The sequence below is a fragment of the Fonsecaea nubica genome (genome assembly GCF_001646965.1).
Source record: "Fonsecaea nubica strain CBS 269.64 chromosome Unknown Scaff28, whole genome shotgun sequence".
Classification (NCBI taxonomy): Eukaryota; Fungi; Ascomycota; class Eurotiomycetes; order Chaetothyriales; family Herpotrichiellaceae; genus Fonsecaea; species Fonsecaea nubica.
This window is the reverse complement of record NW_019173701.1, coordinates 116,530-130,543: the sequence shown is the minus strand read 5'-3', so window position 1 is coordinate 130,543 and position 14,014 is coordinate 116,530. Positions and strand designations below refer to the sequence as shown.

General features: G+C 52.1%; 4 protein-coding genes across 4 annotated transcripts; 1 reads left to right on the top strand and 3 right to left on the bottom strand.

Moving 5' to 3' along the window:
* Positions 1-149: 149 nt before the first annotated feature.
* On the bottom strand, positions 150-1,255 carry AYO20_05037 (hypothetical protein; the record flags this gene model as incomplete). Its single annotated transcript, XM_022643331.1, has 2 exons — positions 150-955; positions 1,006-1,255. 2 exons carry the CDS (start codon positions 1,253-1,255, stop codon positions 150-152), a joined length of 1,056 nt encoding a protein of 351 aa, XP_022500668.1.
* A 1,071-nt stretch (positions 1,256-2,326) lies between these two features.
* On the top strand, positions 2,327-9,812 carry AYO20_05036 (hypothetical protein; the record flags this gene model as incomplete). The annotated part of the gene is made up of 2 exons (XM_022643330.1): positions 2,327-6,154; positions 6,387-9,812. The coding sequence occupies 2 exons, from the start codon at positions 2,327-2,329 to the stop codon at positions 9,810-9,812; spliced, it is 7,254 nt and encodes a 2,417-aa protein (XP_022500667.1).
* Positions 9,813-10,822: 1,010 nt separating this feature from the next.
* AYO20_05035 (hypothetical protein) lies at positions 10,823-11,290 on the bottom strand (the record flags this gene model as incomplete). Its single annotated transcript, XM_022643329.1, has 1 exon — positions 10,823-11,290. The coding sequence occupies one exon, from the start codon at positions 11,288-11,290 to the stop codon at positions 10,823-10,825; it is 468 nt and encodes a 155-aa protein (XP_022500666.1).
* A 1,372-nt stretch (positions 11,291-12,662) lies between these two features.
* On the bottom strand, positions 12,663-13,534 carry AYO20_05034 (hypothetical protein; the record flags this gene model as incomplete). The annotated part of the gene is made up of 2 exons (XM_022643328.1): positions 12,663-13,127; positions 13,181-13,534. 2 exons carry the CDS (start codon positions 13,532-13,534, stop codon positions 12,663-12,665), a joined length of 819 nt encoding a protein of 272 aa, XP_022500665.1.
* Positions 13,535-14,014: the final 480 nt, after the last annotated feature.

Below are 14,014 nucleotides of genomic sequence, written 5' to 3'. Positions count from 1 at the left end.
TACACAATCGCTCATCACCACGCGCTGTTCCTGTGGTAAGGCTACCATTATTTAGTCCTGAAACTCCGCATATGCTTGGAAATCAGCCAACAAATAGCATTGCTGCCACTCATTCAACCCGATATTAGCACCCAAAGTAGGAAGAATATCTAAACATCATCAGCATTGACTTGAAGACACTCAAAGCGGATTTCCGAACTCACCATGAGAACACCGAACATCTTAGCAACCAACCATCTATTGCCCTGTACCCGGTTCCAATATTTCAGCAGCTCTCTCTGTGCACCCTGAACGTTGTCGACTACATCTTCGGTGTTTGCATCTATTCGTTGTAACATCTCGCCCTGCTCAGACACCATAGTTGCAAGTTGACCGAAAATGCTACCCAACTCGTTTATCGTCCTTTCAATGGCTTCGATGGCTTGCCCACGCTCCTGAATATACGTATTTGTCGGCTGGGCCTCCTCCATTAATAACAGTTGATGGTCGGACTGAGGAGTATTTCTCATCAAGGTCGAAGTATTCGAAGGTTCAAGGGTCAGAAGGTCATTTGACGAGGCCTGAGGAGTTTTTTGCCGACTTGTTGAACCCTGATAGAGCGGTGACTGCGACCTCGAGTCATCCAGATGGGGCTGCGATCTTGCCGACACTGACGACACAAAGTTCTCGGTCCTCGACCTCGAGGCCTGGATATTTTTGGTGCGCACTTCTAAGACGTCCTTAAAATTCGCGGCGACATCCGTGACCTTGTTTTGTAACATTAACACAACGTTTTTGTTGTGCTGCCCCTCCTGGTCCGCCGATTTGGGCAGGGAAGCGGTCGGGTGCTGTGACTGAGTGAGTTGTTGCAGAGCGGATATCTGTGCATTGAGACCAGCCAGGTCTTGCTTGATAACATATGTGAGCTCCGCGATTTCGACAGGCCGATCATCGAAGATTGCCTTTCTCTTAGCCACTGTCTCTTGTCAGCAGGTCGCTCTACCGAACACCGCTTTCCCAACGTACGCTGCGCCAGTCTCTCTAATTTTCCCATTGTGGCAGTGATTCCTCTCCCTATCTGGGCTGCATTGCGAGCAAATTCTGACCTGGACCCCCTTGATGGACCACTGGCGGCTCCATTTGCTTCTTTTTTTTGCGCATCGTTTAGGAGGGACTGTCGTTGAGGTCCACCCTTGTTGGCGATTTGCCGCTTCTGGGCCTGCGCTAGGATTGTGCGGAACTCGTTCGTCCGGTCTTGGATGCTCGTGGAAACCATGGTAATCTATATGCGATATCGAGTTATGACATGTAAGAAAGAGAATGTCGCGGAACCCAGTGTTCACAAGTTGAATAGTGCTGCGATTATGAGAGGGTGGATGGCAGTGATCTCATTCTAGGTCCGTTGTCTATGACATGAAAATGGTGGGAAAGTGGCAGAAGGAGAAATGGTATTACACGGGCCCTGAGGGTATTGCGACCAGGCAAATTCTTAACTTAGCATGTACGAGAAGAGTGAAATGAGAGATGGGATTGAACTCGCGGTCCTCATCAAGAGAGACCGCAGCCGGAAACGTCCAGGTGTCTTTGCCGCTAGACGAACCAACGCCACAACAGCCTTACTTCAGCCACCGGTTCAGATCAGACACCGTTCGTTATTATTGAAGTGGGTATCGTGTTGCACCCAAAGCGAGGAAGCGGAGAACAATTTCACGAGCACATGATGTATTATGATGCGGCACTGCATGAAACTTGCAACACGCGTCCAATTTGCTTCTTCAAGCGCAACAACCAAATCCCATGATCTCTGAAAGATACACACACCCCCTCATTGTGTGGTTAACGTCTATCAATCCATCAATCGATTCGTATAAAAGTGTGGCGCAGCCTGTTCTCAGGGTGACGCAAGGTTGAACACTCCTTGTTCGCTTCTTCCAATCAAATCTACAACCTCTTGGTCCATTCATAGGGCAGAGTGAGGAGAGCAACGCAAGTTCTTGCCCACCATCTCTCCAGCATTGCGCGGCTGGCCTAATACTCCATTCATATCTCTTTCATATCCTCTTCTTCGGATATGCTCTGAGCACCCGACTTTTTCAGTCGACCATTTGCTCAAGTCTCCAGCCAATTTCGCGCAAATAATCTATCGTCTCCGTCTGTCGCGTGCGACGAGTATCCCTTCGTTCATAATACTGCTACAAAGTTGACATCTTCTGCAGCCTTTGGGAGAGCGGATCCAAACACTGTGGTTGAATTGCTTGCGAGATGTGTTACAACGTACCTTGACGATACCTACCTTCCTTCCTCCTCGTTTTGAACACGACCAACCGAGACGCATCCTCATCCTCAAATGGCAACCTCCAATCCGTATGGTACCGGGAAATACAAGACCAACGTGGGAAGAGCGATCTCGAAGAAATGGAAAGATCTCCGGCAAGTTAATTATGAGGGCTCGGACTGGGGAGATGATGAAGAATATGATGAGCCAGAACCCGTGTCTGCGCCTAATCCTCGACATCCAGGTTGGGCTCAACCTGGGATTCCTCCTGCCAACCGAAGCTTTACCAGTCCCTCCCCTCCTCGAGCGGGCCAGAGGCCTTCGTTTGATCGGGGCGATGAAAGACGATATGTCTCTTCTTCTGTTGGGTTTGAATCGGCATACCCCACAACCCAACGTTCGCCTTTTCCGGAGCCGCAACACGACGATGACCCGTCTGCCTCAAACTATGGGATGCATGGTCCTCTTCGCCTCAATACCCAGGGACAGCCTCCTATGCCACCGGGTGGTTTCCGACCAGGCTCGAGAGGGAGACAACATCCGGCATACGAGGATGTGCCCTTCTCAGCCCCAGGAGGCTTCCCCCGGCAAGGTTCCCCGGGGTTCGGTAGTCGGTCTCCTCTTAGCGACGTGTATCAGCGTCGCGAAAGTCCCATGAGGCCGGATAGTCGTTCTTCCAATACATCCCACCGACAATTCCCTCCGCGCAAAGTAAGCTTGAGCCAACAGCCTCCTCAGCCAGATTTCTCACAACAGAGCGAGTCTCCCGTGCCTTCTTCCTCTCCAGGACTTGGCAGTACCACTACCGTCGACGATCGTCCCCCACCAGTATTCATCCGACCATCAGATATCTATAAGCGTATGCCTGAGGAGATGGAGAAAATTCGCAAATCCCAAGACTCATCCCGTCCAAGCATCGATTCAGTGTCAAACCAGGCCAGAGAAGGTTCTGTCGGTGGTCGCTCGACTTCCTCAGATCCAAAGGAACCCACGGGCGCTATGCAGCTGGTAACGGATGATCACGATTCTGCCCGTCGTCTGAAGCCAACCTTGGACACCGTCCCGGAGCGTAAGAGCGAGTATGGGTTTGAAAATTTACTCAAGCTATCAAGCGGTGACAACCAAACAACAAAGGAGACTAAGTTTGAGACTGAGAAGGAAACCGTGGGGGTATCGAGGCAGGATACTACTGCATCTTCTGTCTACTCTGATCGTCCGGATCCAGTTTCCGCCTCAACCATCTCTCGTAATGTATCAATCAACTACGGTGTTCGGGAGACAGATCTTCGTTTACCAGATGTGAAGGAAGCTTTCGGACTGCCCCTCGTCCACAGAACATCCGGATTTGACGTGGACCTTGCAGCACTGGGAAAGTCGGTATCAGAACCCAAGTCTGAGGCGTCGAAGCCCTCTGGCGATGTATTACCACAGGGAGCCGTGTCCGGTGACGATGACATTCGATCCAAAAACCAAGGTTTGCAGCACCAACCAACCCTTGGGTACAGATCAGTTGTCCAGCAGGCCTTCGATCAGAGCGAGGATCACCCGCCCTTTTCTCCCACCTCTACCTCAGGAACAGTTGATCGTTCAAACAGTGCCTCAACGACGGACATTAGCCCTATCATAAGTCGCAAGCTTGATCCAATACCGACTTCCTCCGTTATTCAGACCGTGCAACCAGCCATTCCTGAAGAGCCGGCGCAATCAGAGTCTCGTCCGACGTCAACCATTACGTTGAAGCCTGGGGAGGTGCAGCCAATCCAGGAAGAAACGCCTTCTTCGCCACCCCCTATTCTCTCGGGCTTTCGACGAGACGTTAATCCCCCGAGTCGGGATAACAGTCCTGCAAAGAAGCCTCAAGAAATTGGACCTCAGGAACACCAGAAACCACAATCTGGCTCACTTGTGGACGATGAGACCAAACGACCTGTCCCAGAAGGATCAGCTCGTGGTTTGGGTCTGGTGGACAAACCACTGCCCGCGGAGCCCAAACCAGAAGTGGCCTCTGCAGGCGCAGTCAGTCCTCCTCCGTCCAGCCCGAAAACATCACCGACAACCGAAGTGCGCGATGCTACAGATAAACCAGAGTCAAGCCCAGTCCGATCTATCCCTGACATCCCAAATACCCAACCCCCACCGTCAAGTGAGGATCAAGGACGCCCTGGACCCCAGACGCGCCTGGAGAGTTTTCGTCCCTCGATCCCTGGAGGATGGCAATCATATGCCTCATCGGCAGGTTCATCCACTCCTGACACAAACACACTTTTTCAAAGCCAGAGGAATATTCTATCATCTCAACCCCCATTTACTCAGAGACGGGTCGAGAGCACTGAGAGTATACCTACTGCCCGTGCACCTACAAATATCACTTCAGGTGGCGATGGTGTAACACAAAAGGCTTTCGCGGCAGCGGCATCCGCTGGAAGTGCTTTAGCTGGCGCGTTAGCTGGTCACCGCCTGAGTGAACAAGTGCAACATTCCGATGAATCGTCGATAGAAGAAAACGACAATGAATGGGACGCATCCAGCTCATCTAGCGAGGAGGCTGTAGAAGCGGTAACAACATCTCCTCTGGAGCCAGCGCCAGAGAGCCAGGACAACGAGCAAATAGCTGAGCAGCAAGAAAAGGATCTGGTGGTACGAACAAATCCTGGACCAGCAACCAGCCCAATTCGGGCTTCATCTGTGTCGAGCTCAACCCCATCGACTCACGCGTCTGCTGGGGCCGGAGACTCTCGCTCGGACGTTGACTACATGCCGGCCCCGCTGCGTACAAGTCGTTTGATTGAAATCTCGAGCCCTCGGCCACCTATCCCCAATGTTTCAGTGCCAGATGAGACTCCCACTGAGAGTGACAATGAGCGACTACAACAGGAAATCGTCAGAAGTCTAACTCCAAAATCGTCAAACCTGGAGCAGCAAATGGCAGTCCAAAGGAGCCTGCCTGACACAGTTCCCTCTAAAATTGACAGAGATGCAGAAGCTGTGTCTAAGAAGCTAGCTCCTCTGCAAGTCATCACCCCATCAGCACAGGCTACCATCCCGAGCAACGATGGACATTTGTCCAAAGCTGGTCAACCATTGATTGAATCCAAGAAGCTGCCGCCACAGCCTTCCGCTACAGCATTGGGAGCGGCTACACCCGCGAGCCTTAACATAGATACGCCAGGTACCGCCCAAACAGAGACATCCGTCGAACAGAACTTACCAACGGCGGGAAAACCATTCCTCCAACAACGGTTCTCCTGGGAGACAAGCAGCTCACAACCGCCGTCTGCGTCAACACCAAAACAAATGAGCCCGCCTTCTACAAGCTCTCCAGACACGATCACAGCTCACACCCCACTCGTGCCTAGCTCAATTGACAATGTTCAGAGAAGCGTCGAAGTCAATCAACCTATAGCGAGGCAAACATCTCTGTCTTCAGATCCGCCTTTCGAACCAGTGCATGCTCCTCCGTTTCCCGCGACCGGTACAGAGGTACCCCAATCACCACTGGTGCCCCAGTCACCACAACAACCTCCTGATGGGCTACCAACTTTCCGCACAATCATGAATCTCAGTTCTCCGGCAGAACGTATCAAGGCATTCAATGAAAGTAGGCAATACTATGCCACACCAGATGAACAGCTGGGAAATTGGTTGTTGTCGATGAAGACGCCGGAAAATTTGGAGCTGTTTGCTACGAATGGGCGGCTCTCATTAGACACGGCTGAGAGCCCTACTGCACACAAACCCTCGCCCCGACGAATGCTGACACAATCAGCTGGACACATGCAAGAGGACGGGAAGAAGCTAATGGCAGCTGCTGGACGATTCGGTGGCAAGGCGGGTACCGCCGCTAAAGGCCTGTTTGCTAAAGGAAAAGAGAAGATGCGACACGCGAGCTCTGGCGAAAAGGTAGTCCGTTGATCTTCCCCCTTTCCTTGCCTCGCCTGTAATATCATTTCTTTGCGACGGAGGAAATGCATCAATGCTATGTGGGAATATATGCTCTCAGGGATCCCAGAACCTGGCCCGGACATCTTCACAGCGTTTTCCTTTGGGCACCTTCAAATAGTAATGAATGGAAACCACGATTTCAATATGCCTGCCTTTCCTTAGCGAGCCCTTGATTGACGTTTGATTTTAGGGGACACTGGCCGAGCGACGAAAATCTACTGGACTTCGTCCAGACGAACGAGAAGATCTTGCCTCCCCTTCCCAGCCACGAGATTCCACATCCCTTGATGGTCCACCGCAAATTCCATTGAACATCACGCCAGCCTCTCCCATTGATTGGTTCTCGAACCCCGAGCTCAAGAGGTCACGAACTAGTGATCTGGACCAGATGCTACAACCAGAAACAACAGCTTCTTCCGCGGCTCATGAAAGTCAGGCTATGAACTGGGCACGATTGGAGCACGTCAGAGTATTATCTGCCAGTGGCAGCGTGTCTTCTGCTACTCCTGTCGTTCCTGTACTTGCTCCTAGTCCGGCGGTCTCAGCCCTGGATAGCGAGCAAGGGCATAACGAAGATGATGGCTTGCCTAGCCGTTCAATCAGCCAGTTAACCAGGCCTACGGATGAGTCACCTGTGGAATCCCCACGTCGAGCTGTGGAACGAAGCAACAGCCGGAGAGAAATCCCTGCTGCTCAACTTCAGGTCAGTCCTATTGATTCTCGTGGTTTATCGCCAAATACTCTCGCTGCTCCAAAATCTCTTACGGAGCATCACGATGGGTCAGCATCCGATGCCCACTCCAGCGACCGGAGCCTGCAAGTTCCACAGCACCGACGACGGTCTGTCATCTCCGACGTATCAAGTGCAGATCCCAGTCCTACCATTAGTGCCGAACGCCAACATGGCAGAAGGAGCGTGTCTTTATCACCTGCGGACGACCTACCAGCTCATCCAATACCTGCTGCGCGTGAAGAGCGGATACCCCAGCCTGAACAGCGCGCACCAACAGCTGTGGCTGTGGCGGCAAACATTCGACCATCCTTCGACATCAAGGAAGGCCAAACAGAGCCTCCGATGGCGCCAGGTCTTCCTCCATCAACACAAGATGAGCGTTCCGACGTACAGGATTTGAAGCCAGCTGTTGCGACTATAGGGTCACACTCTACTGCCGAACCACCGACCCAGCAGTTCGCATCGCAGCATGAGCAAGACCGCGAGAACTATCCGCTTGGCCACCATCGGCCCTTCTCATTTGCCGGCATTGAAGGTATTGGCGCCATCCATCACTCAGAGCAGATACAGGAGCAAGATCTCAGTAGGGTTCCATCTCAGCCGATGAGCCCGATTAGTCTAGGTCGAAGCAGTGCGGGAGGGTTTAGCAAGGAGATGTCGCAAGTCAGTGTTGAAGAGCCTTCGGATCAGGCAAACGAACCAGGGCAACGACATTCGCGATCATATTCCAGGCCTTTCCTCGCTGAGCCAAATGTCGGCAGTGACCCAGCTTTACGTGCGATGGTACCAGGGCAGCCTCAAATGGATCGTGCCCAAAAGTATCCTATTGAGAACCCCTTGCCTAGTGCAAGGCGGCCTCAAGAAGAGCTTGATCGTTTGCGCCAGCGAAAAGAGCAGCATCAAATGGCCGCCATGCATCAACACCAGCCGCCCATGGAAGAACAATATCGTATACCAGGTCCATATGGGCAAAGATATTCATTAGCTAACCAAGTCTCTACCCCCACAAGCGGCTGGGGCAACACTCAAGTACTAGCTAGCGGACAGCCACCAACCAGTGCGCGCAGATCTCAGCAATATCCTAGCCAGATTTCGCCGCAGCCTCATCCTGGTCGGAGCTCAAACATGTCAATGGAAGGCCCGAATCGCCAGGGATACCAGGATGAGTCTTCTCATAAGTCTGGGTCCGTTGCTCATGTGGAATATGATATGAAGTCTGGAGAACCTGTGAATTATCCCTACGGTCGGTCAGTGCAGCAGCATCGTCAATCAATTGGTCCACTACCCACTCCTGCTGCACAATCGGTGTCTTCACAGCCAGCATCACAGGGTCCGCAGACAGAGAGAAAGAAGAGTATGCTTGGGAAGCTCTTCAGCGTTGGCTCCCACTCGCGTTCGAAGCTCCAGAAACAAGGGAGAGTCGGCGCTGCACTTGACAGCGCAGAAATCGTACAGAAGGAGAAGCGTGGTAGCTTCCTGCACCGTAATGACAGTATGTCATCAGAGAGAAGTGGCACCTACGGTCGTCAGGACCAGCTTGGACAACTTGGCTCGCCCAGCATTCAGTCTCACTCGGCAAGACGACTGTCTAAGGATGTCTTACGAGCCCCAACCCCAGAGACGGGCGAGAGGGGAACAGAGGGAAGGAAGAAGAGGTTCTCAGGGTTTGGAGGCAACCTCTTCAAGAGCAGCAGCAACACACGGGCTGCAACAGTACCTACTCCTTCACAGACACAGGGACAGCATGTTCCTACTCAACGTGTTATATCACCCGAACCCTATTCGGCGCAGAACCACCGGGTCACATCTCCAGAGCCGTATTCCGCGCAGACCCCTTCTGGCCAGTATCCCATGGGGCCTGGAGGTTACTTCCCCCAAGACCCTGGGCATCCACAATACTCTCAGTCTGCATATCCACCGAGCCAAACACAATCCCAACTATCTCAGTATCCAAATGTGACCACTCCGTACCAACACCATTCAGAACGCAGCAGTTATCCTTACCCGGGACACCCTCCTCAGTCCCCGCTACCAGGTCAACAGCAAGCAGCGGGACCGTATCCATCCAATACGTATCCATACATGAACTCGAATCATAGTCGACCATCCGATCTTCGTATTGACACAAGTGGCGGCAACCGTAGTCAGTATTACGCGCCCGCTACTGCTCCGGCACAGGGCTACTCGAGACCGGTGTCCTTCGCTTCGACGCCCCCCCCGAATACAAACCCAGCCAGTACGATAACAACCACAGGTGGGCCTACATCCGCTGGTTTTGGACAGCCTACGCCTTCAATCCGACAGGACCCTCGTACGCATGTCATTGACCTCCACAAACGATCACGCTCACCACGACTTGGACGCCCCAGCTCTGATGACCTGGACTCCAGCCAACCACGAGGCACTTCAAATATTGGCGTCAACGACATGTTAGGTACATTCAGCTCCAAGAAGATCAGTCCCGTTGGTGGCATCGCGCGTCCAGACGATGACCAAGAAAGACCCTTTGCAATCACGGTTCCTGGGCTCGACGATGATGGAAACGATCGACGCAAGAAGCAGCTTCTTCGCGAACGGATCGAAGGTGCAACAACGAGGAGCGACACGCCCGTCAGCGTCGACTCCAGCAGCCACCCTGAGCAGATCAACACCAACACGAGCCAGGGCCTAGAACGCAACGTGTCAATTCTGGAGGGATCCCGAGATCCAACATCACCCCGGGAAGCACGCCGTTCTAGTGCAAGAGACAAGACCACCCCCGGAATAATTGCAGAATTGCCGGGCTCCAAGGCCGAGGGGTATGAATCGGAAGAAGAGATTCCAATGAGTGCTACAGCGTACCCGGGGCAGGAATGGATGCCAGTTTTTATCAATGATGACTGAACTCGAAACAAACGGGGCTTTTGTTGTCTCTGGACAACATGGCGCATCATCTTTGCAAACGAAAAGAACTATGATTTTCTTTATTTCAACTTATCAAGCCGGGTGGGATCGTCTTGTTTTTGCACGACTTTTTCTTTTGGACGCTGAGAAGCAGTAATGGGTCTTTTTGAATTTGGTCTTTCTGTATTGACGGTGTATATAATTCCCCTTGTATTTTACCATACGGGTGTTGAGCGTTTTAGCAAGCGGTTTTTTTTTTCCCCTCTGAAGGGCGGAGGGACGTTTGATTTTGAGATTTTTGATCGATGTAACACTTTTGATCAGAGAGTTTACTACGTACGGCCTTGTACCTGACTGTCTTTCCGAGGGGCGCAGGTAACGTTTCTTTGCAAGATGAAGTTGGTACCTATACAAGGAGAGAGGGAGGGAGGGAGGGATGGCAACCTGGTTTGGTTGGTAGTGATAGAAACTTATTCCCATGAGCATGAACAAAAGATCGATGACTGGGCTCTGCCCGACCAAGTAGTGTGGGTGGGGACAAAGCATGCCAGAAGAAAACCAAGATAAACTGGAAAACCCGCCGTGGAGAGGTATCTTTTGGGCGGATTCATACCAGTATATCCGAGTAGAAGGAAGGAAGGGAAGCGAAGGCTAATGTGCTGAGGATCCATCGATCCATCAGTCCTCTACTCGTGCTTGTTGTGCACAGCCTCGTTGACAACACATATCATATAGGTGGTAGATAGGGGCACCAGAGGCAGATAGATACATTCATTACCTACCCACGCGAGCGGATGACTGAAGACGGAACAAGGGCTGCAGGATCTCGAACGAGTAAATGATCAAGTGGATTCGCACATGGCCCCTGGGTTGCCCCAGTGATTAAACCTCCTTCATCGGATTTTCCAGGCTTCGAGAACGGAAGGAGAGGTTAGGTTAGGTTGCATCCATCGCATACCCAATCCTGTCCTGGTCCATGAATTTCGTTTCCAAAAAAAAAACCATATATCTCATCCAAGCAGACGGACACACTCGTTCACTCTGGTCGCCACCATCTTCCATGGGGATGTGAAGATGAAAATGGGAAAGTGAATGTTATCGTAGGTGTAGGGGTGGGCGACTCTTTCGCAGACCGCACGTGCGATGGTGGCCGGTTGAAAGAGGTTTGTTGGAGGATTGATTCTGAAGAAGACGCCGACGAAGCGGGTGTGGAATGGGCTTTTGCTTTTCCAGTCGAGATGTGGCCAGGCAAGCGAAGAGGTGATGGCGACGACTCCCGGCATCTCTTGCTCTGACGCATTCACTTTAGGATTTTCTCTTGCGACGTCCCCTGGCCTTGTCTCAGGGTCGATGTACGTCGTGATGATGGTGCTGCCGCCACGGTCATCTCTCAAGACCTCTCCGCTGATGCGTGCACATATCGCGACCCCAAAAACACAGGCGGCGACGGCGACGAGACGAAGAACCAGGTTCAGCATCGTGCAATGTTAAACAGAATCTGTGTGTATTGTCCAAAACCTTGGAGGTGTGGCCGGCTGCGGTCCTATATGAGAACATGCAGACAAAAGGTATGTCCATCCATCCCGGCTCAACCTTTTCCCCGGTAGGGACGTGACGTATCATCCGGGCAGCCTCGTCGGGCCAATCCCAGTGCTTGCACGGTAATATAGTCTGCCATGTGAGTGAGTGAGTTGTGTCGCCCACTAGATGAATGTCGTGTCGATTGCTGCGATACTATCATCTGATTGGGTGAGTACGAGCCTGGCAAGTTGGAAGTTGGACACGTGGTTGACCAAGACTGATGGCCGAGTCAGGAGGTAGACCTCGAGCCTCGCTGGGGTCCGTGGACTTGGGGCCAGGGTGAAGAAGCGTCCAAGCGTCCAGTCAGAGGGGGAAGGCTGAGACGGTCTGGACCATCTCCAGGTTTGAGGTTCGAGGCATGCTCATGAGGAAAAGAGGGTGAGGGCAGCGTGTTCGCTCAATCATCTCACTGAACCTAGGGAGTGTTGCCTTTGACACCGAGGCCATGTCTCGACTAAAGATCAAGATCAGCCGTAGCTTCTGCTGCCGATGTTTCAGATGCCACATGAGCCCGTAACCTGGACTGTGCTCATGCAAGAGCTCGAGCACTCGACCAACCAACACAGACAGGAAGGACAAAGAAAGTAGACGGAGAGAAGGGTTTGCATAAGTAATGCATGTCAGCAGGCTCGGAGTGTGAAAAGACAGACCGGTGTTACAAAGCATCGGTAGTGGGAAGGCTGGTATGGACTTTGAACATGTTTCTATTCAAGCCCCGAGTGGAGCCGGCATATCAAGTCACGGCGACACCAAGCAAAGAGACATGCGACTGGAGAAATCCTGCTCGATTCTGTTGCAAGGAGACCAGCCTCTACAGGATGTGAGACTGTACCTCTCGGGTTGAACCTGACCAGGCAATAAGCAATCTCACGATCCAAAGAAAAATCCAGTGTAGCTCACCTCTGCCCATGACAGTGGTAGCCTGAGTGCAGAACTCATTCCTAAACGCATATTTCTTTGCGTAGTAGACACCATATGTTTGACCATCTCAACAGCAGCCTGAGTAGGCTGACGCATGGACTGAATACTCTGGAACTCTGCTGCTGAAGTCTGAACATGAGGTGCGGTCTCCGGTCTCCCCAAGTCTCTCCCTGCTAGTGCCAATGCATAGTTGGGAAGATGGACTTCGCATGCGATCTCTTGAATAGTCTATCACCCAAGATGGTAATGTGCAAAGCGCCCAGGGGAATTGTCATATTGGATGTAATGCCATCCGCGGTAGATAGCTCCGTCTCTTAGTAACAATGCTGTTGTCACTAGCAGAGATGTTCAGCCAGCTGCTAAAGCAGCATCCTTGGCTCGCTTTGATTTCTTCCCTGTCTTCTTAGACGCCTTGGTTCCCGCTGCCGGTTGCGCTTGATCCTGTTGCTCGAGACCCTCAACATCTGTTTCTCTCTTTCTTTTTGCTCTCTGCGATTTGCTCTTAGATCTAGTTTTCCGCTTTTTCCCCTTCTTCGCCTGCACCTCTGGCTGTTGCTCTAGGGGTGGATTGCCGTCGTCGCCGTCAGTGTCACCGTCACTATCAGAGTCACCGTCTGCGAGATCATCCGTAGAAGGGGCGTCATTCAACGTGGCTGCGATGAATTGGTCAGCTTGTGCCGTACGGTCCTCATCATCCTTTGTTTCCGCCTTTGCCTTCATAGCAGACTCGAGTTCTTTCAGCTTCTTATTCGCAAGGACTCTCTCGCGGGCCTCACGCTCGGCGCGTTGTAGATCGAATTTCTCATTTCCGGCCTGCATCGGTTAGGCTTATCGTCAAGAACGCCAAAATGGATACGGTGCTATACCAGAGCATGCTTAATGAACCTTCCAGCGGCATCTCTGTCAAGGGAGATCGTTGGCCGAGAATTCTGTGGTGTAGCCTCACTCTGCTTGATCTTTTCAAAATATTGTTTGACTCTTGTCAACTCCTTGAAGACAGCATGTTCCTTTGCCTGGACACCGTGGAGTCTGAGATAGGAGAAAATCAAGGACTCGATCGAGTAGACGAGAAGGACATGAAGTTTCGCGCGATCGAGCAAGGGCAGCTTTTTGGTGGTGGCAGAGAGCGCGCCGCTAAGGATTGGTTCAAGATTGTCTTCGAGATCCTCCAGGTTCTCCTGCAACTCGTCCACGAGTCTTATCACAGCCTTGGTATCCATCTTATCGCGATGGGGAAGGAGAATTTGCGCTCATGAGGTGAATGTGTAGAAAAAGTTGTGGCCATCCGAGCGCGTGAATTTGGGGCAGAAATTTCCCCCGCATCAAACACACACGAGTGACTGCGATTTCTCCAACTGCGATGCCTTCAATGCCAGCCACCATCAACTCAGTTCCTCCGCCATCGCTACTCGTAACTACTCCTTATCTCTCTGCTGACCAGACAAATCGTTCTCCAGTGGTTTATCAGGATGGTTACGGTAGCTTGACCTTCAAGGACAGAACTCCGGCCGCTAAATTCGCCTTTCGTGCAGGCCTACTCGATCTCATTCCTTTAAGTGAACACCATATCAACTCTCAAGCTGTCGCAACGACTGATTCTTCGCCCCCTCTCTCGGGCAGTGCGCAGATGGCCGAAGGTCGTGCGTTCAGACTTGTGGCCACAGAGCGTCTTCGATCTTAGACAACCGCCTCGCGAATTC